The sequence below is a fragment of the Sceloporus occidentalis genome, unplaced genomic scaffold (genome assembly GCF_023333645.1).
Source record: "Sceloporus occidentalis isolate IW3139 unplaced genomic scaffold, rSceOcc1.0.p SCAF_130, whole genome shotgun sequence".
Classification (NCBI taxonomy): domain Eukaryota; kingdom Metazoa; phylum Chordata; class Lepidosauria; order Squamata; family Phrynosomatidae; genus Sceloporus; species Sceloporus occidentalis.
Genome location: NW_028317110.1, coordinates 617,625 through 639,100, shown reverse-complemented (window position 1 = coordinate 639,100; position 21,476 = coordinate 617,625). Strand labels below are relative to the sequence as shown.

At 42.9% G+C, this 21,476-nt stretch overlaps 1 protein-coding gene across 1 annotated transcript in view; it reads right to left on the bottom strand.

The window, feature by feature from the left end:
* Positions 1 to 1,333: 1,333 nt before the first annotated feature.
* The window catches only part of LOC149281547 (xylosyltransferase 2-like), a 31,054-nt gene continuing 10,911 nt past the window's right edge, over positions 1,334 to 21,476 (bottom strand). Inside the window, exons 6-11 of the mRNA XM_089499130.1 lie at positions 17,320 to 17,536; positions 17,015 to 17,191; positions 13,515 to 13,777; positions 13,072 to 13,252; positions 1,762 to 2,095; positions 1,334 to 1,656 (exon numbers count right to left, since the gene is read on the bottom strand). Of these exons, the coding sequence (XP_089355256.1) occupies positions 1,334 to 1,656; positions 1,762 to 2,095; positions 13,072 to 13,252; positions 13,515 to 13,777; positions 17,015 to 17,191; positions 17,320 to 17,536 (1,495 nt within the window). The remainder of the gene's footprint in view (positions 1,657 to 1,761; positions 2,096 to 13,071; positions 13,253 to 13,514; positions 13,778 to 17,014; positions 17,192 to 17,319; positions 17,537 to 21,476) is intronic.

The following is a 21,476-nucleotide window of genomic DNA, read 5'->3' as shown; positions in this document are numbered from 1 at the left end:
CTCTGGCACTTACGCTGGGGCTTCTATTGAACTACTGAGTCAACATAAAATAAATTGCCAACACACAAAGTTTTAGGACCTGCTTAGATGGAAATTGTCTGAAAAAGACATCCAAGGTCACAAAAGCTTACATAACATGTTTGGCCCAATAAAAGGAATCTCCTTTGCCTAAACAATCCCTCCTTTGCAGCAATACACACCCACCCCGTCACACAATTAGTTCTTTTATTTCACCTGTGTAAAAAAAAAAAAAAAATGTCATTGCAAATGTAAAATAGTTAATTGAGAAATAAAAAAAATACATATTTTTTTAAAATACATTTAAAGGGCAAGTTGCATGAACAAAAATACATGTCTCCTCTAGCATAAAACAGTTTAGGATTGACACAAATCTGGTTTTATCTCATTTTGTTAAAAAAACACATAGCCAATTTAAAAACATCTGTTTTTTTCCCATAACATTTTCAGGCATCTGCACCATTTGTGCGTGTTCAAGTTCTGGGCTAAGATAACAAGCTACTAGACAAAATCATACTACCTATGTAAAACAATGGGTCAGTTTTAATCACCCAGCCAGACATGGACTATGGAGAAATGCTTTTTCTTAACATTGCCATAAAAATCTGCTCACTGCAAGGTCTGAGCAGGAAAAACTACCCAAAATATCACCTGACAGTTTTGTTTGTTTTAACAGTCTCCTCATTAAACAAATTTCACGTCATAACACTTTTTAATAAAATGCTTCATATTGTCACAAACTATGTGCAGATACACACCAAACAACATGCTGTGCACAGGAGGTTGTACTGCACAACGAGTTAAGAGACTATGTGGATCCAAATAAAATAGTAGTTGTTATTCAGATTATATATTTTTCTTTTTAAGTGACATTTATAGAATCACCTGCTTATCATGGCAAGCTAAACTGTCAGTATTAGCCAGGGTTGTTTATCTATACTGAAGTTAAAGAAATATATTCCCAGAGAACCAGCCCCTAGTGTAAAAAAAAAAAAATACATGAAGGAACATATTGTTTAGTCTGTTTCATAGCAGCAGTCGGTGCCTTATGATTTATTTGCACATTTGGGGACAAGACCCTGCACAATAAGGTGCCACTCATCCTGTTCTCAATATGTTGATTATGGAAAGTATTGTCCAGTCCTGACTGAGAGGTGGCAAGAGCTCAAAAGGTCACAGCTGGCAACAATCGTTACAAGCAACTGTCTGACACAGCCTTGCAAAGTTCTGTAAATTTGTATTAATATCTGTATGGTTGTCCAGTAGACTAGGTTGAACTGCACTTCAACCTTATAGTTTCATTCTTCAGGCTCTGCTACCTCAGTCGACCATCAAGTCCAACAGGACCCAGTTCAGACTTTGGGTCAGGCGACAGAGAGCTCCAGTGTGTATCTGAGCAGATGGGAAGTGAAGAACAGGAGGAGGAGAATGATTTTGTGCAAACTCCTCCCACGGACCAAAATCTTTTTAAGCTTTCATCAGTCCAGAGTTCCAATTGCTTATCCCGAAGTTCAGACATTTCATTCGCTTTTTTTTCAATCTCAGCACGTGGAGGTAAATCTAAAACACCACTGAGACCCTGGAAATTTTGCTCCATATACTGACCATGAGGAGGACCTGAATGCAACCAGCTATCTCCTGCGTGGAAAGACATATACAAATATATATATCGTAAGTAATTTAAGAAATGCATGTCTGTCTATAATGAATTTATTTTTATTCTAACTATAGCGGTACTCTCACCTTTCTGCAGGGGTTCCTTGTTATGCAAACTCAGTGGTATTACAAGGAAACGGACCTCTGCCACCATCTCCCAAAAATGCAGGATGCGTACACTCCAGACCCCAGGGCGCAATGGGTGGGCTAGAGGGGGCTTGTACTGAGTATAATCTGCCTCAGAGTCCACAGAAATATCGTATGAGGCAGCCACAATGTATGTGGGATCAATCCAGACCACAGTAACTGTCAAATTGATTCCATGAGTCCACTTCTGTACAGCAACTGGCTCATCCAAGGGCCCAATAAGACCACCAAAGTTACGAAAAATCCTTTCCTTGGGATCCCATTCTGTTCCTACCTGAAATGTTAAGCATCATCATTATACATATACCGAATAGCTAAGCGAGTCATAAATGCATGCAAATGTTAAGCAACAAGGGATAAATTTGTTAAACCCCCTTCAGGCCGCTATGGACGTACATGTATGTCCTAAAAATCTTGTGTAGCAGGGACAGTGACATTAGGTGCGAGTGCAGATAGGCAGTTACTTAAAGAATGCCTGACCACGTGATTAGCATTCCATTCGTGAAGACGTCACTATTGGCCTCAACCTCAAGGTTACAGGAGGACAGAATATCCCCTAAACCTCTCTCTAAACCTTGCTGGGATATCTGATTGCTCCCCCAACTGGCCGATCATGCGTATTGCAATCTCCAATGCAGTGTATCAGTGCAAGGGGAAAAAATCACTAAAAATAGAAAAATAAAAAAGTGAGCTAAGTGATATTGTCATCACATACATTAGATGTTTAAGAGGTCCTTAAAGGGATCTCTACCCATAGTCCACTGGTAACAGTGCAAGAAAAACTATATATAAAATAAACATTGCTTTAGCTCTACATGTAAAAAGTATAAACTGCCCCTGTTCACTACCCCTAAACACGTTATGCCATTACTATTAAAAATACGTGTAAGTGATGGATGTGCCCCTCTACAACGTAAAAAATATGTATGTAGTGAACATGAGTTCAGTCATTGTTCAATAGGGGCACCTAAAGCATAGAAGAAAATTTAAGAAAAATGCATTTTTTATCTCCCCCTGGGCCTGAGGTTGTGAAGAAGCAGTTTTTGGTTTTGTTTACATTTCTCTACTCCCCTCACGAACTAATCATTGGACCTACACATGTCATTTGCTCTGTCACAAGCTACAAACTAACTAGAAATCTGACCTCTATAATAACCTAAAAGCTGTTTTATTTCTGCTTAGGTTCTGCTTGGAGTTACCCTACCAACAAGGCACGTTAGGATGATTTTACCTCTTGAAGACTCACTCACATTTTATGGAGTTCTCAAAACATTGTTCCTTAAAAAAAAAAAATAAAGTGATATACAGATGTAATGTCATTTACCTGATCCCTTCCTTCAGTTAAATGAGCAGAGTTTAATTTAGAAGTGCGACTCATTCTTTGGCTGTAAGCCTCCAGGTAGGAAGAACTTTTAGCCTTTACTGTGCATGTATACAAAAGCATTGGGTGATGTGCTTTTATGTTCACACTAATCCATTATCTCATAGTAGTGCTTGGGACATCTTAAAATGCAAATGGTATTTTGAACCAAAATGTATGATCTCAAAATGAGATTGAATTTAAAGAGTGAATGTGACAGCGCTCTGAGCACCATTACATTCAAAGAGGATTTCAATGCTCAACTCTACTCAGCTAACAATGTGTGATCAGAACGACATGTTGTAGCCACAATGACACGAGGCTGCAATTAGGAGGGCTCACCTTAGGACTGTACAGGGATATCTTACTGTCGATGTCATCCGTGGCATCAAAGGTGTTCCCTGTACTAATACATAGTATGTGTGTATATAATATATACCGTATTGGCTCGGATATAGGCCGCACTTTTTTCCCCCACTTTAAGTCTTTAAAGTGGGGGTGCGGCCTATATTCGGGGTCTAGCGCCGGGCAGGCAGCGGGGTTAGGATACAGATCCCCCGCAGCGGTGCAGGGGACCTGCATCCTACTCCCCGATACGCTCAGACAGCCTCCCCTGCCAGCACATCCCACGGGGGGGGTGCCGGCACGGGAGGTTGTCTAAGCGTTAGACAACCGCACGATGCGTTTTACCTCTGGCCCCCCGCCTGACTTACCGGAGCAGACTCCCGGGTGTCTTGCGGGGCCGGCGGGGGACATCTACGCAATACGCGTATACAACTTCCGGTGCCGGCACCGGAAGTTGTATACGCGTATTGCGTAGATGTCCCCCACCGGCCTCGCAAGACACCCGGGAGTCAGCTCCGGTAAGTCGGGGGGGCAGAGGAGGACAGTGGCAGCATATCTCGGGGAGGGAGGACGACAGTGGCAGCATATCTCGGGGGGGGGGGGACAGTGGCAGCATATCTCGGGGGGGGGGGGGCGGACAGTGGTAGCATATCTCGGGGGGGCAGAGTGGCAGCATGTTTTTTTGGTGCTTTTTTAAAGAAAAAACTTTTTCTTTAAAAAAGCACCAAACTTTTAGGGTGCGGCCTATATACGGGGGCGGCCTATATCCGAGCCAATACGGTATATATACACACACTGTACAGTAAGGCAATACAATATAGAATACATAGTAAGGGCTTGCTTTTCTCCAAGTGACTTGCTTTCTGTAAGTAGCCACTTTATGCACTGCAGCAGCAGCAGAGAAGTGGTATTATAACTATACCAACAGTGGGTTTGTATCTCAACCAGCAATAAGATGGCTGAAGGGTTTTTGACAAAACAAAATAAATTGTGTGTTGGTTTGGTTAACTGTGTTTTTTTAGTATGTAATTCGTTAAGGGTGGGGCTTATAATCAATTAACTGTGTTACTCTGTATAAAGTAAGTGGTTAAACTCACAGAGCTTGTTCATAGTAAGGGCTTGCTTATCTCCAAGTTTCTATTAGTGGCCAGTTTGTGCACCACAGCAGCAGTTAGTATAGTAGGTTAAAAAAAAGACTTTAGTCCAAACCAAAAGGCAAAAAACCCCTGCGTGGGGCAATTACCAATTATGCCACAACAGGGAAACAAAGTCCTTCTTGAGTCCATAGTGGCAATCAGGTTACTCCCTGAATCAATTTGCTAATATGACTGTCCTTTTAACAGTTGTCGCCCTTTATCCACAGAGTTAGATAACATCTTTAGGCAGAGTTCCATATTCTTATTGTTCTTACTGTGAAGAACCATTTCCAATGCTGATGCTGAAATCTCCTTTCCTAAAGTCTCAACTGATGACCCTGTGTCTTTTGTAGAGACCTCTTGGTGAATAGATCACTAGAGCTATTTATACCGCCCTTGTACGTATCTGTACAATGCGATCATATCCCCTCTTAGACGTCTCTTTTCAAGTGAAAACAAGTTCAGTTTTTCTAGTCTTTCTTAATAATTAAAATACTCCATTCCTCTAATTAACTTTGTAGCCCGCCTGTGCACTTTCGCCAGCTCTATAACATCCTTCTTAAAAACCGGTGCCCAAAATTGCACTGCATATTCAAGGTGAAGCCTCACCATTGCTTCATAAAGAGGTAAAATTACTGGCTTTTGCAACCACTGACTGGCACTGCACTTTGTTGCTAAGTCTATGGTCTACAATTATAGTCCTTCTCATTTTCTTCTTTTCCCAATGGAATTCCCCTTAGAGTGTAGGTTGCATGCTTATTTTTGGTACCAAAGTCTATCTATATTGAATCTCATCTGCCACTTATTTGCCCAGTCCCCTAGTTTATCCAAATCATTCTGAAGAGAAGCTACATCCTGGTCAGACTTTATAACCTTACCTAATTTTGTGTCATCAGCAAACACAGAAAAGTGACTACCAATATCTATTGCAAGATCATGCATAAATATGAGAACTGGACCCAAGATAGAACCCTGAGGGACCCCACTTACCACAGTTGTCCAGTTTGAGAATTTACCATTAACAATGACTCTTTGCACCCTGCCACTAAGCCAATTTCTCATCCAAACACAGGCTTTTTCTCCAAGACCTATTTGTCTCAGCTTATACAATAACTGCTGGTGTGGAACAGTGTCAAATGCTTTTGCAAAAATCTAAATAGACAACAACAGTTAGTGCCACAAAGGAGTCGTAAGAGAAACCAAGGTAAGATAGATATTGTTTCAATTCTGTAATCCCTCCATAAAGTACGAGCAAGCTTGGAGATCTCACTTCATGCCATATGTATGCATGCTTGGAACATCAGTTCCTGGGTCCATATCGCTGTGGCAAGTGTGAGCAATTAGTCTCTCTGGAAGCTGAGGTTGGAGCTTTAAAATTGGCAATCTTGAGGAGTCTCTTGCTCACTGAGCAGAGTTTAGATGGGGGCCCTAGCAGGCACATAGCTGAGTGATAGTTAGACGTGGTTGCAGTGGGGGAGGAAAGAGGAAAGACAGTCCTGAGTTTTTCCATTCCAACAAATTTGCCCATTTAAGTGAGCATGTTGGAAAGAGCTGTGCTCCCTAACAGCTGGGAAAGCAGCTCATCCAGTGTACAGGGGATCCAGAAGGCAAGTTGTGGTGGTAAGGGATTCTATAATTAAGAGAACAGACAGGGTAATCTGTGGCTCTGATAGCAGCAACCGAGTGGTTTGATGTCTTCTGGGGGGCCGGGTTCTGCATATTGCAGACAGAGTGGATAAATTATTGAGAGGGGCTGGTGAGGATCCAGCTGTCTTGGTGCACATTGGCACCAATGACATAGTAAAAGAAAGATGGAGAGTCCTAAAAGGTAATTTTGGGGACTTGGGGAGTAAGAAGAATAATAATAATAAAAGAAAAAAGAAAAAAAGACTTCCAGGGTAGTATTCTCAGAGACTTTAAACTAGGAATGGGGGGAATAAATATCAGGCTAGACAGTATAGAAAGGGAAGGTGTTTTAGTTAGTAACCAGGTGGGTGGATCTGGGGGCTTGGTTTGTACGGATAATAGAGAAGCATATACCCCCCCCCCCCCCCAAACAAGGACAGAAAGCGCTTGCAGCATGTGTGTTAAATGATAAGCTAAATGTCATGTCTACAAATGCTCGCAGTTTAGGGAATAAGATCCATGAACTGGTAACAGTAGTGGCAACTGAGAATGTTCATTTAGTGGCTGTTACTGAAACTTGATGTAATGAGAAAAATGACTGGGACATAGCAATACCGGGGTACTCCTTATATAGAAAAGAATGGGGGAGGGGTGGCCCTGTGTGTGAAAAATAACATACCGTATTTCCCGATGTAAAAGATGCTCCCGTGCACAAGGCGCACCTCATTCTGGGGCCCAAAATTTGAAAAAAAATGTATTATCATAAAATTCATATTTATCCTCATCACTCCCATCCATTAACTGCCCCCCAAAGTAACCCTAAAGGCCCCATTAACCATAACCGCCCCTAAATTAACCCTAAAGACCCCATCAACCATAACTGCCCCTAAATTAACCCTAAAGACGCCATTAACCATAACTACCACTAAATTACCCCCACCTCCCCTAACTTTCAGCAGCCCATATTTTAATTTTAAACTTACTGTTAGATGAGTTGTCTGAGCAGTGTGCATGCTATAAGCAAAGGGGGGGGGGGGGGGACAGTCAGCAGTGTGACTGCAGGGAGTTACTGGGAAGTAACATAGTAACATAGTTCATAAGGTTGAAAAAAGACCAAAGTCCATCAAGTTCAACCTATATACAGTTTGTGTCCCTACTGTGTTGATCCAGAGTACCGTAGTAACTGCAATCTACAACCACTGTATAAAACGCACCTAGTTTTTAGACCCTGCATTTTTCGAAAAAAGGTGCGTCTTATACATGGGGAAATACAGTAACATCTAACCTAACACAAGTTGGTGAAGGGAAAATAGTCTGTTTGGATTACATTACAATTGGATAAAAGTAACTCATGTAGGTGTTTTTATAGACCCCCTGGACAAGTAGCTAGATAACCTACTAATTGAGGAAATAGCTAAAATGAAGGGGGAAGTTCTAATCATGGGTGATTTTAATCTTCCTGATGTGAACTGGAAACGCAAAGTAGCTGGTTGTGCCCGGAATGCAGATCTTCAAAACTCCCTACTGGGATTATTTTTAAAACAAGTAGCCGAGGAGGCCATATTAGATTTAGTGTTCACAAATGGAGATTTGTTAACAGATATTTCTGTAAGTGAAAGTTTGGGACCCATTTCGGACATCAGTCTGTGTGGTTTAGTATACGAACAGTGACTAAATCACACCACACAAAACCAAAAGTTTTAGATTTTAGAAAAGCTGACTTTTCTAAAATGAGAAAATATGTAAAGGACTGATGCCATTTAAATGCAGTCCAGGACAAATGGGATTATTTAAAAGTTGAATTATTGAAGATAACAGAAAATTGTATTAGGCTGGTCAGTAAGAGCAAATAAATAAAGAAACTACCGTGGTACTCCACAGGAGTGGCCAAAATTGTACAAACAAAAAAAAAAAAAAAAAAGGTCGCCTTTAGTAAATACAAAAAAATCCGGGTGAGGAAGATAGGCAGACAGGGATCTCAGTTAGGAAAAATGGAAATTTTTTTACTTACCGTAAATTCCTTTTTCCTTAATACAGTGGCAGTACCAGTGGGTAATGTTCTTTCCTAGGGACAAGTAGAATCTAAAGAGAGTAAAGAGTTAAATTGCCCAGAGCCCCTCCTCCTTACCCATAAAACCCGGGACCTCTCGAAGAGAATCAGTAAGTAACAAGACACACACAGAAAGATGCTTGCCAAAATATAAGTTTATTCCACCAAAACAGGGGAGGGAAACCTGTACTGCCACTGTATTAAGGAAAAAGGAATTTACGGTAAGTAAAAAAATTTCCATTTTTCCTGGCATACAGTGGCAGTACCAGTGGGATGTAGCAAGATCCCGGAATTGGGAGGGAAAACGCATCAGGAAACCACCGCCTGGAGCACCTTACGCCCAAAATCCGCCGCAGAGGAGGAGAAGATGTCTAGCCGATAATGATGAACGAAGGTGGAGAATGAGGACCAGGTAGCAGCTTTACAGATGTCCTCAGGGGAAGCTGCGGCCTTTTCTGCCCAGGAGGTTGCCATGGCCCTCGTGGAATGGGCCCTGATGGGCCATTGCAGAGTGAGGTTATTGGACTGGTATGCCATCCGGATGGCGTCCACCAACCACCTGGAAATGGATGATTTCGAAGCCGCTCTCCCGGCCGAGCGCCCGAAAAAATTCACAAACAGCTGGTCCGAGGTACGGATGGAGGAGGTACGAGCAATATAAATCTCTAAAGCCCGTTTTACATCCAACGTGTGCCATGCAGACTCTTCAGGAGAGGAAGGAGACGGGGAAAAAGTGGGCAGAATCAAGGGCTGATTGAGACTGGACCTGGAAATCACCTTAGGGAGAAATGAGGGTTTGACATGTAGAACAACCTTATCCTCATGAAAAATGGTGAACTCAGGAGAGGAAGAAAGAGCTTGGATTTCTCCAATTCTCCTAGCCGAGGTAATAGCCACCAGAAAAATCGTCTTCAGCGAAAGCAGCTTAAGGGACACTTCCTCCAGAGGTTCGAAAGGCGCTGAACAGAGAGCATGAAGAACAAGGGAAAGATCCCATGATGGAAAAACAGACCTCCTAGGAGGACGACGAATAAGGGCGGCCTTGAAAAAACGTCTAATAAGCACGTGAGATGCCAAATCCGAGAGAAAAAAATGACTAAGGGCCGAAATCTGCCCCTTAAGGGTCGAGACACTAAGGCCCAAAGCCAGACCCTCTTGCAAAAACTGAAGGATGGAGTTGATGGACAGAGGGAAAATCGAACGATTCTTGTCGGAGCACCACAGGAGGAACTTGGTCCACACCCGCAAATAAATTCTGGAAGTAGAAGACCTGACTGAAGACAGAAGAAAATTAGACATATCTTCGTCCAGACCCTGGTAACTCAAAATCAGCCTTGCAACAGCCAGGCTGTCAGACGGAAGACCTGAAGAAGATCCGGAAGGACGACGTTCTCCAGAAGCTGGGACGAAATCGGCAGTTCCCAATAGGAGACGGTCAACTGCCTGAGGAGGACAAACCAACTCCTGTTGGGCCAGTACGGAAGGATGGCCAAAACCCTGGCCTTGTCGAAACGAATCTTCTGCAGCACGCGAGGAATCAGAGCCACCGGCGGGAAGACGTAGGCCAACCGGAAATTCCACACCATGGACAGACCGTCCAGGACATGCGGCGAATCCCATCTGTTGAGAGACGCGAACACCGGAACCTTGCGGTTTAGACGAGTCGCCATCAAATCCACTTCCGGAAGACCGAAACGTGCCACCAACGTGCAGAATGTTTCTGGGGTCAAGGACCACTCCGTCTGAGACCATTTTGACCTGCTTAAATCGTCTGCGATTAAATTGTAGCGGCCTCTGATATGAGTCGCCGAAATATCCGACAAATGAAGTTGGGCCCATTCCATAATCACTGCACACAGAATCTGAAGACTCCGTATCCGCGTCCCACCTTGTTTGTTGACATAGGCGACGGCCGATGCGTTGTCCGATTGGATCTTTACCGCCTGCCCCTCTATGAAGGGCCTGAAGGCCAGGAGTGCCTGAAGAACAGCCTTCAGCTCTCGGAAATTTGAAGAGCGGGCCGCATCCACTGGAGCCCAATCTCCTCTTCGAACCTGTCCGTCCCTGAAAGGGACAAGAAAAGAACTGATTCTCTTCGAGAGGTCCCGGGTTTTATGGGTAAGGAGGAGGGGCTCTGGGCAATTTAACTCTTTACTCTCTTTAGATTCTACTTGTCCCTAGGAAAGAACATTACCCACTGGTACTGCCACTGTATGCCAGGAAAAAAAAGACTGTCATTTCATACAAGGCGGAGGTTCTACTTCAGTTGTCTAAGGTAAAGACAAATAAGTTTATGGGGCCTGATGGGATACACCCCAAGTCATTAAAAGAGCTTGGTGGTATACTAGCAAAACCATTAACGGATTTATTTAACAAGTCATTGTTAACAGGAGTCGTCCCAGAGGATTGTAAATTAGCGAATGTTGTGCCCATTCACAAAAAAGGCGGTAGGGAGGAGTCGATCAACTACAGGCCCGTAAGTCTTACATCTGTAGCAGGGAAATTAATGGAAAAGCATTGTTGAACACCTGAAGTCACATGGGTTTCAAGATCAAAAACAACATGGGTTTACCTCGGGAAGATCATGCCAAACTAATCTTATTAATTTTTTTGGTTGGGTGACTAAAGTAAATGATCAAGGTGGTGCAATAAACAGTGCGCATCTGGATTTCAGTAAGGCTTTTGACGCTGTCACACAAAACAGAGAGTTGTAGTCAATGGAGTATATTCGGAGCAAGGTCTTGTTACCAGTGGGGTACCTCAGGTCAGGGGCGTACCTAGAGTATTTGCCACCCGGGGCGGATCCTGTAAGTGGCACCCCCCCACCAAATGTAAAGACATCTACAAAATTATGTTAAGAATATTTATTGCACCAATTTGTAAACTGTATGTCAACTGTAAACAACAAGAAATCTGAAAAAAAAAATAAAATAACTTAAGTAAATTAAATACGTATAAATAACATTTACTGAACATATAATAGTGCTTTCTTTAATAACCCTCCAAAAAAACAGCGTCCACATTGCCCACATAGAACCTGACCAGCACCCAAATTACACACACATAGGACATGCCATCTTTGCCCCCAAACAGCCGAGTGTACGCCATCTTTGTCCCATGAACACGCTACCTGTGCCATCTTTGTCCCATAAACACCCTGCCTGTGCCATTTTTGTCCCATAAACACCCTGCTTATACAATCTTTGCCTTTTTGACAAATCAACTATACACCTATGATTAACACAAACACTTTTACAGTCACTCACTTTCATTCACACAATTCATTCACACAATCATTTATTCTCACAATTATTTACACATATTCATTGATGCATTCTCACAAATTCATTAATTCTCACTCATTCAAACAATTCATCCACACATTAATCCATTCATTTTCGCTCTCTCATTCTGACTCTTTATTTCAATATTCTTGCTACCCTCCTTTCTCCCTATCTACCCATTCTCACCCCCTTCTGCCCTATCTACCCCCTATCCCCCCCGTCTCCCTATCTACCCTCTCCCCCCTTTGAAGTTCACTCACCTTTCAGGAGTCCTGTGGTGGGGGTGCAAGGCCTCTGTCTCCCAGCTCTGCCACTGTATGGAACAGTATAGAGTGATGGGAGTTATGATGTACTTTAGAGCATAATTATATAATGAAAAAGACATTGGAAATGGTACAGCATAACACCCATCACTCTCACACATTTACCAATCAACAGATTCCACACATACCAATCCAATCCTACCTTTCCTCTTTTCTTCTTACAGCAGTCAGCTCCTTTTCGCTCCTCTTCTTCTGTCTTCTTCGCTCCTCTTCTTCTGTCTTCTTCCGGGTCAGAGGGCACGGACGGCAGTGGGTGCGGCTTCAGTGTTGTGCGCCGGGATCTGACAACAAACCCCGGCGCACAGCAGCAGTTGCCGCGTGGATCGCGAGGGAGCGGTATTGGAGGTCTTTAACAGACCTCAAAATCACTCAAGGGAGCCGGAGGTCTGTTAAAGACCTCCGATACCGCTCCCTTGCGAGCCTTCTCCTCCAGCGGCGGACATTACTGTCCGTCTCTGGAGGGGTGCCGGCAAGTTGGCACCCCCCTGATGAGCGGCACCCGGTGCGGACCGCCCCCCCCTAGGTACGCTACTGCCTCAGGTATCTGTACTTGGGCCCATTATCTTTGATATTTTTATTAGCGATATTGCAGAAGGTTTTGATGGTAAGGTATGTCTTTTTGCCGACGACACAAAAATTTGCAACAGGGTTCATGTTCCTCGTGAGACCACACTTGGGGTATTGTGTACAGTACCGGAGACCATATCTCCAGAAGGATATAGATGTGTTGGAGAAGGTTCAGAGAAGGGCTACTAAAATGGTTCGTGGATTTCAGGATAAAACTTACCCGGAAAGGTTAAATGATCTTAACATATATAGCCTGGAAGAAAGATGTGACAGTGGGGGATATGATAGAAACATTTATAAGGTTTAAAGGTAACATCAGGAAATATTACTTCACTGAAAGGGTAGTGGATGCATGGAATAGCCTTCCAGCAGAAGAGGTAGATGTTAATACAGTAAAGAGATTTAAGCAAGCATTGGATAGGCATAAGGCTAAGCTAGATATAAGATAAGGCCAGGGACTAAGGAAAGTATTCAGAGTTTGGGCAGACTGGATGGCCAAATGGTTCTTATCTGTCGTCACTTTCTATGTTTCTATGAGGTAAAGACTGTACCTACAAACCTCCACATTTTGTATACGACTGGTTGCTCCATGCTGCTCTGCCAATATTAAAGTGCCTTGTGGCATCATCCAGATCTCAAGTGTTTCTCCACTCTCCATCTTTTGCATGATAAGGTAACCTTGGAAGTGGTCATCATAAAAATACATTTCTGCACTGGATGGGAAACCCGACGCAAAGAATCTGTGGGAAGTTAAAAACACATGATCACCATAACGTTTCTTTATATTATATACCAACACAATATAGGAGTTAGGAAAGGATAATTTTAGATTTCTGTTTGAAAATCCATTAATGGCCTGTAGATAATGCAGATTCATCTAACATTCTCTTCCTGCACTCAATATACTATTTAATATAGCCACAGTCTTTAGGGTTGATTATATTTCAAAATGTCATTTGTACAGCGTAAGCTCAAGAGCACAACTTTACTCTTTTTCCTTACTTGCATGCGGTCCACCTCTGTTCTTGTTTAGGATCCTGTAATTCATGCAATGCTAAACGTGTGAATGATAAGTATGCAGTAATAATAACATCACTAATGCCTTCAAGTCCTTCCACGCTGCTGTACACATTTTCCCAGTATGCTTTTAGGCCAGGAGTCCCAGGAGGAGGTTCCCCAAACAGATGAGCATCCAAAACATCCAAAACATCCTGGTTTACTGATGACTCAAACTTCCGTGCAAAAAAAGTAGGCCTGGAGAGTTGCTGAAATATGTAAAATACAACAGGAAGCTTTAACAGTGTCATTGGAAAAAATACAGTAATGTGTTACAATTAGCAAACATGAGTAACCTCTGCACAGGAAAAGAGTAAAGAAAAACAGTATTGCACAAAAGAAACACAGCAATCACACTCATATCATGCCCAGGCAGCCAGTACATTCTAGAACCTGGGCATGATAGGAGTGTGATTACAGGCTCCCTATGCCATGCTACCCCCCCAACTTACACATCCATGCTATCACACACACACTCATTCATTCCCTTAATCACGCATACTTGCTCATACATCCTCCCCCACCCCCTTATCTGAACTGCATATCTCTCACTCGCAGGCTTCTGCAGGGGCCCTGCTGCTTCTCTCTGTGTTGCTGTGTGAGCAACTTCTCTTGCTCTGACCCCAGGGGAAGAAGGAATGGAGCAGAGTCATGTGACGTGCATTCAAGTGCCCTGTCAGAGCTGTCTTTCTTTTTTTTGTTTAAAAAAAAACAAACAAACACACAAAAGCTTGGCTCAAAGGATGACTTTCAATAGATCGCAGCGAGGTAGCTGCTCTGCTACGCACAAAACCCTGACCCACAATCAGATTGTCTTCGATTTATTTAGCACCGGGTTCCCCACGAACGTGCAGTGCGCTACAGGAGAGAGACGGACCCCTTCTGTCCGCACTCCGGTCCCGAGGCGAACGGCTCTGCCCACTGGCCAGCTATCCTGGGCCAACCGAGGCTCCGCGGTATTGTCATGTTTAGGGGGGGATTCCGATTTAGAGGCGTTCATTCATAACCCCACAGATAGTAGCTTTGCCCCATTGGCTCCTCAGCCAAGCACATAAACCAAATGTCTGAACCTGCGGGAGGAGCACTGAGCAAGATTACTATTGCGACAACACATCATCAGTAGTGTAAACCTAACCTGTCTCACAGCGGTCTAATCCCAGCTAACGTTCCCTATTAGTGGGTGAACAATCAAACGCTTGGTGAATTCTGCTTCACAATAGGAAGAGCCGACGTTGAAGGATCAAAAAGCGACGTCACTATGAACCCTTGGCCACCACAAGCCATCCCTGACACCTCCTGCTTAAAAACCCAAAAAGTCAGAAGGATCGTGAGGCCCCGTTTTCACATATGTCTGTATTCATACTGAAAATAAAGATCAAGCAAGCTTTTGTCCTTCTACTCAACGGGAGGTTTCTGTCCTCCCTGAGCTCGCCTTAGAGAGCTGTCCTATGTAATGCGAAATCAATAAGGAACAAGACAAAACAAGATCTTGATTGCATTACTGAAACGTGGCTGGTTGAAAATGCATGCTCCATCTTGTAAGCAGCTGTGCCAAGCAATTATTCAATGCACCATTATTCTAGAACCAAATGCAAGGGAGGAGGAATTACATTCTAGGCCACTATCAAGTAATACACCAAAACACTTTGAATGCAAAGCTGCCAGTATTTCCATAGCGAAAAGGTTCAGGATCCTAATAATATAAAGGCCTTCTGGTGATGGGAAGGGATTCATAGAAGAATTCTTAGAGATGGTGACAGGCCTAATCCTGGAACACACACTTCAGGCCTAAAGTTTGGCATGCATTCTGTCTAATGAAGGTTTTTTTAGAAGCAATCTCACCACTTCTTTTTTCAATAGGTCTCGTGTGTGGTTAAATAGTTACTTTGGACGCTATTTATATCCTCGACACGTCTTCTCGACCTCTTATCAACCCGACCCCTGAGCCTCCCGGACTCGTTGAACTTACCTGGCAGGTTATTGTAGAGACCGCCGCACGCATACGACACTCCCCTCCTATACCTCATCCGTTGCCCTCCTTCTCCTCTCGTCGCTCCGGGCCCCTTGCCCTCAGGTTCATCTGTTGGGTTATGTATCGGCTGACGGCTTTGACGTAGCAGCAATTTCTGTTCATGTTGTACTTTATGTTTTTGTTTCTCTGCATTAGCCTTTTGCACCTCCGGACATTTCCTCATCTTCAAACTTAAGTGGGATTTTTGATGCTGGTGGTTGTAACTCTATAGTGCTATGTATATACTTACCTGTCATATGTGAATCAACATTTAGTACACTGCTCTGTTACAAGGATTACCATTTTTTGCCTGTTCTCATTGTACTTGTCCATATGTGCTGTACTACACGATGCATTGTATTTTATTCCTATGTCTGCATATCTTCTGCATTATGGAAATAAACTGAGATTTGACTAAAAAACTAGGGCCTCTGTTACTTGAAAGAAGTATCACCCTACATCCCAACTTGCCCCTTCGATCTACACATTTATCTCTTCTGTCAGTGCCCAGAGTGCGCACAAAACCGGGCTCCAGTGCATTCTGGCATGCTGCTCCTACACTCACTGCCACATTCAGTCAGGGAAGCCCCATCTTTAGAGACTTTAAAAAGAAAAAAATACTTAAAACTCATCTTTTCTCCCAATCATTCAGCTAATTCACTTTACTTCAAATTAATGACCAATTATGTAACTACATTAAGTTAACATATGTTTAACCCTGTAAAGCGCTTTTGTGTCCCACTGGGAGAAAAGTGCTACATAAATGCCTGTTGTTGCCTTCGCTTTCCTCCCTTGACAGAAATCTTGCATGTTTAAAGAGAACTTGTGAGGCTTCTGACAAAGACAGATTTGCCAGAGGAGAATAGAAGACTGCTTGTCAGTCTCTGACCAGTGCTCAGATCCAAGGAGCAAGCAGGCAGCCAATATGTGGAAACAAAGGCCTAACCGCTGCTACCACACCACCATGCTGGCCAAGCTACAGTGCACATGTAAGCGATGCTAGCCAGGCTTCAGTCTACTTCATCCCCCCTGCAGGGGGGTAAGGAAACATTTTTTTCTGCCCTAACAGAGTCACGAGAAGCCTCTTTTGCATACTGCTAGGGACAGTAAAATAATAGGGCTCAAAACATCTGAGAAAATCAGTTCTTCCCATCTATTAAACTACAACTTGTTGGCACTTCTCTTTAGTCCGCCCACAACTTTTATGACAGTGCAAGACAGAAGGTTGCATCACAGCATCAAGAGAGACTCTTGTGGCTTCTTACAGAGGCAGGTTTTCTACTCACAGAGAGGTTAAATCAAAGCACCCATCTAGCTCCTCATAAAAAGGGAAACAACCAATTAAACCTGTGCTCTTTATAAATGACTAGCAGAAGGCTACTGGAGGTGGATTATAAATGTTATAAAAGAGCAGCAATGATTATTGTCAGGGTACCTGTAGGCGCACAATGTCTTGTGGTTTGAAGTCATTTGGAGAGCAGCCACACCAATCCACAATATGTTTGTACTGACACCTGCATCCCAGTTTTCTGTTCCAGTTTGTCACTCTCAGGTTGTTATCGACAAGTGTATCACAAGCAGGGCTGTTCTCCAAGACTGTATGAAAAAAGGACTAGAAAGAAAGAAAAAAAGGTGAGAGAAAGGGACAATAAAATGAAGGTATCGGGATGAACAGTGGAGGGTTTTTTAAAAAGAAAAAGGATTTGGGAAAAAGCCTTAAAGTTACATGTTATGCTCAACCTCAGCCGGCAGCAATGTGTATTTGTAGAAGCGTTTCAAGTCTGACACCAGGATATCCTCCGTATAAGTAACATATTCTACGAAATTGCGTGTCAGAGCAAACCAGTCTGATCCACCATCCACCACAATGCCCTCTGGAATAAGTCTTTCTCCGAGACGCCACATGTGAGAGTCACACTCATGGAAAAGGCGGTCCAATCCTTGTTTCTTAATAAACCTGAGACAGAGACCATACTTACAAACAACAATAGTGTAAAAGTAACAAAATGCTTGATTTACTTTATTGTCAACTATAAAAAGCACATCTCAGCTGCAGCCATCTAAGGGGCAAAACCATACCTGTAAAGAAACCGTAGCACTTTAACTATGAAAGAGTAGGACATGCTGATAACACATAACAATATGTACTATTCTTAGAACATGTTGCTTTAACTCTATGTAGACTGAGGAAAAAAAGTCTGCACCAGTAACATGGCACTATTTTTTTTTTTTTTTACATCATCCCATAAGAGTTTTTCCTCATGTGGGTTTGGGGTAGCCGTATTAGTCCAGTGTATAAGAATGCAAAAAAACAGAATGTTGCAGAATCTTGTAATACCGTATTTGCTCGATTATAAGACGAGGTTTTTTTCAGAGCAAATGCTCTGAAAAATACCCTCGTCTTCTAATCAGACCTCAAATAGAGGTCTGATTATGAGACTAAGATCCAGATCCCCCGCCCCCCCACACACACTTACCGGTGCTTCCTGCTGTATTGCCGGGGCAGCAGGTTGATGTCTACGCGATCCGCGTAGACAACGTCCGCTGCAGCCGGAAGGAGGTGTGGCTAGCAGCGGGGGTTTGTCTGCGTCCGTCGCGGATACCTTCCCCGACTGTCAGAGATCAGACTGATCTCTGACAGCCGGGGAAGGTATGCGCGACGGACGCAGACAAACCCCCGCTGCCAACTCCACCTCCTTCCGACTGCAGCGGAAGGAGACGTCAACCCGCTGCCCCGGCAATACAGCAGGAAATTGGAAGCACCGGTAAGTGTGTGTGTGCGCGTGTGTGTTAAATGGGGGCATAGGACATTTCTGGAATGCCTTATACCCCTATATGCCACTCTGGCACTTAGGGGGTTAAAAGGCATATTATGGGGCAGAATGGCATATAGGGGTATAAGGCATTTCTGGAGGCAGAGTGGCACATAGGGGGTCAAAAGGCATACCATGGGGCACAGTGGCATATAGAGGGTTAAAAGGCATATCATGGGCCACAGTGCCATATTGGTGTGGCAAGCCTGGGGGCAGATGTGTGTAACTGGGGGACAGGTTGGAAAATACAAGGAAATAAAAACAAAAAATAGTTTACATGAATTAACATTTACTGGTAAAACTTTTTTCCTTTAGGGTCGTCTTATATTCAGGCTTTTTCTTTTTTTCCTAAGTTAATATTCAGATTTTGGGGGGTCGTCTTATAATCAGGGTCGTCTTATAATCGAGCAAATACGGTAATAGACAAGCTTTCGGGAGTCCTCCCTTTATCAAGTCAAAAGAATTTCTGACCAAGCAAGTGAAAAAACAGTTTAAAACTAACCAGTACATGTTCTGATACAGGGGTTAAAACAACAAGGTAGAGAATTTGCAGACAAAAAACTAAGAGGGTCGTAAATAGTAAATAGTGGCATATACTTATTTATGGCTGACCTGGAACAACGATTCTTAGAAACACAACTTCACAAACCCTACAAATATTATCGTTACATTGATGATATTTTCATTGTCTGGACGGACGGAAAAGAAAACCTCAGAAAGTTCTATAATGCATTTAATACATTTCACCCATCTATCAAACTCAAAATGGACTTCTCCACAGAAAGTGTAAACTTCTTGGATACAACTGTCACAATAAACAAGGACACACTACATACATCCCTATACAGAAAACCCACAGACCGATCCAACTACCTGCACAAATCCAGCTTCCATCCATCCCACACAAAGCAAGGCATCATCCATAGCCAAGCCACCAGGTACCACAGCATCTGCTCCAACACTGATGACAGACATGCATCTAAAAACACTGTCTGAGACACTCAAACAAAAGGGATACAAACCTAGGATCATCAATAAGAAAATTAACTCTGCTCTACAAACACCACGTGAACACCTGTTACAATACACAGACAAACATCCTCACGCATACCTTTAGTAGCCACATACAATCCTGCCGTCGAAGAAACCCGAAAAATCATCAAGGATCTGCAGCCAATGCTAGCAGAGGATGAGGTGTTAAAAGAAATTTTCCCTGAACCCCCCATCTTGGCCTTCAGACAACCAGCTAATCTCAAACAAAAGCTGGTGAGTAGCAAACTACATACTGAAACAACACACACAGATAATGGAAGCAAACAATGCAACAAAGCTAGATGCAAACTTTGCCAACACATCTGTACCAGCAACAAGACATACAATATTAAAGGATCATACTCATGCACTTCACAAAATGTTGTATACATGATTCAATGCACCAAATGTACTATAGGGTGTTACATCTGTGAAACCTGCCAGCAACTTAATAAAAGCAATAATCTGCACAGATACTCCATCAACCATCATGATGAAGAAAACTTTTGCAAACTTTTACCCAAACAGGTCACTCCAAAACACTGAGAAGTCATTTCAAAAACACCCAAGAAAGAAAGACATTTGAAGCCAAAATGATACATTGTTATGATTGTAAAAACAGAGGACTTAATGTGGATTTGAGCTTCTTAGCACACTATCAAAATTCCTATAACCTGTGCCTTTTTTTTCTTCTTCTTCTTCTCTCTCTCCTACATGCTTACCCCTGCTCCCCCCCCTAGCCTTATCTGTGCAGTATATGCCACTATTTACTATTAACGACCCTCTTAGTTTTTCATCTGCAAATTCTCTACCTTGTTGTTTTAACCCGTTTTAGTTTTAAACTGTGTTTTTTGGTCAGAAATGCTTTTGACTTGATAAAGGGAGGACTCCCGAAAGCTTGTCTATTATTTTAAATACTGTTAGTCCAATAAAAAAGGTATTACAAGATTCTGCAACATTCTGTTTTTTTTGCATCGTCATGTGGGAGAACACTATGCTAGTCTATAGTGATGGGAAGTTCGGATCATTAAAGTGAATCGGATCATTTCGATTCGTTCACTGAAATGATCCGATTCATGATCCGGATCTTCAGATCACTCAGTGTGCCTGCACGGAGTTACTGTTTTCCAGTAACTCCGTGCAGGCACACTAACGATTGGCCCCGCCCCTTTCATTATGAATCCTCCCCCCTGCCTCCAGTGATGTCAATGAAGGCAGAGAGTCGTTCAAAGATCCGGATCTTACAGTGATCCGGATCCCTGTAAGATTCGGATCCCTGTAAGATTCGGATCCCTGTAAGATCCGAATCTTACAGGGATCCGGATCACTGTAAGATCCGGATCTTTGAACGACTCTCTGCCTTCATTGGCATTCTAATCATTAAGAGAATGTCACCATACTGTTATAAATAATACATTAATAATCACTGCCCCCAGGATTTACATTCCCCTTTACCTGCAACTGCACCTTAAGCTAACTTTATTAAATTAATTAAATTAACCCTCACCATTAAATTAACCCTAAACACCCCATCAACCATGACTGCCCCTAAAATTAACCCTTAACACCCCATTAACCATAACTGCCCCCAAATTAACCCTAAACACCCCATTAAGCATAACCGCCCCCAAATTAACCCTAAACACCTCATTAAGCATAAATGCCCCTAAATTAACACTAAAGACCCCATTAAGCATAACTGCCCCCAAATTAACCCTAAACACCTCATTAAGCATAACTGCCCCTAAATTAACACTAAAGACCCCATTAAGCATAGCTGCCCCTAAATTATCCCTAAACACCCCATTAAGCATAACTGCCCCCAAATTAACACTAAAGACCCCATCAACCATACCAATTTATTTGGTAATTTATCTGGAGTACATGCAATTAATTTAGGGGCAGTTATGGTTAATGGAGTATTTAGGGTTAATTTCAGGGGCCGTTATGGTTAATGGGGTCTTTAGGGTTAATTTCAGGGGCCGTTATGGTTAATGGGATCTTTACGGTTAATTTCAGGGGCAGTTATGGTTGATGGGGTATAAGGGTTAA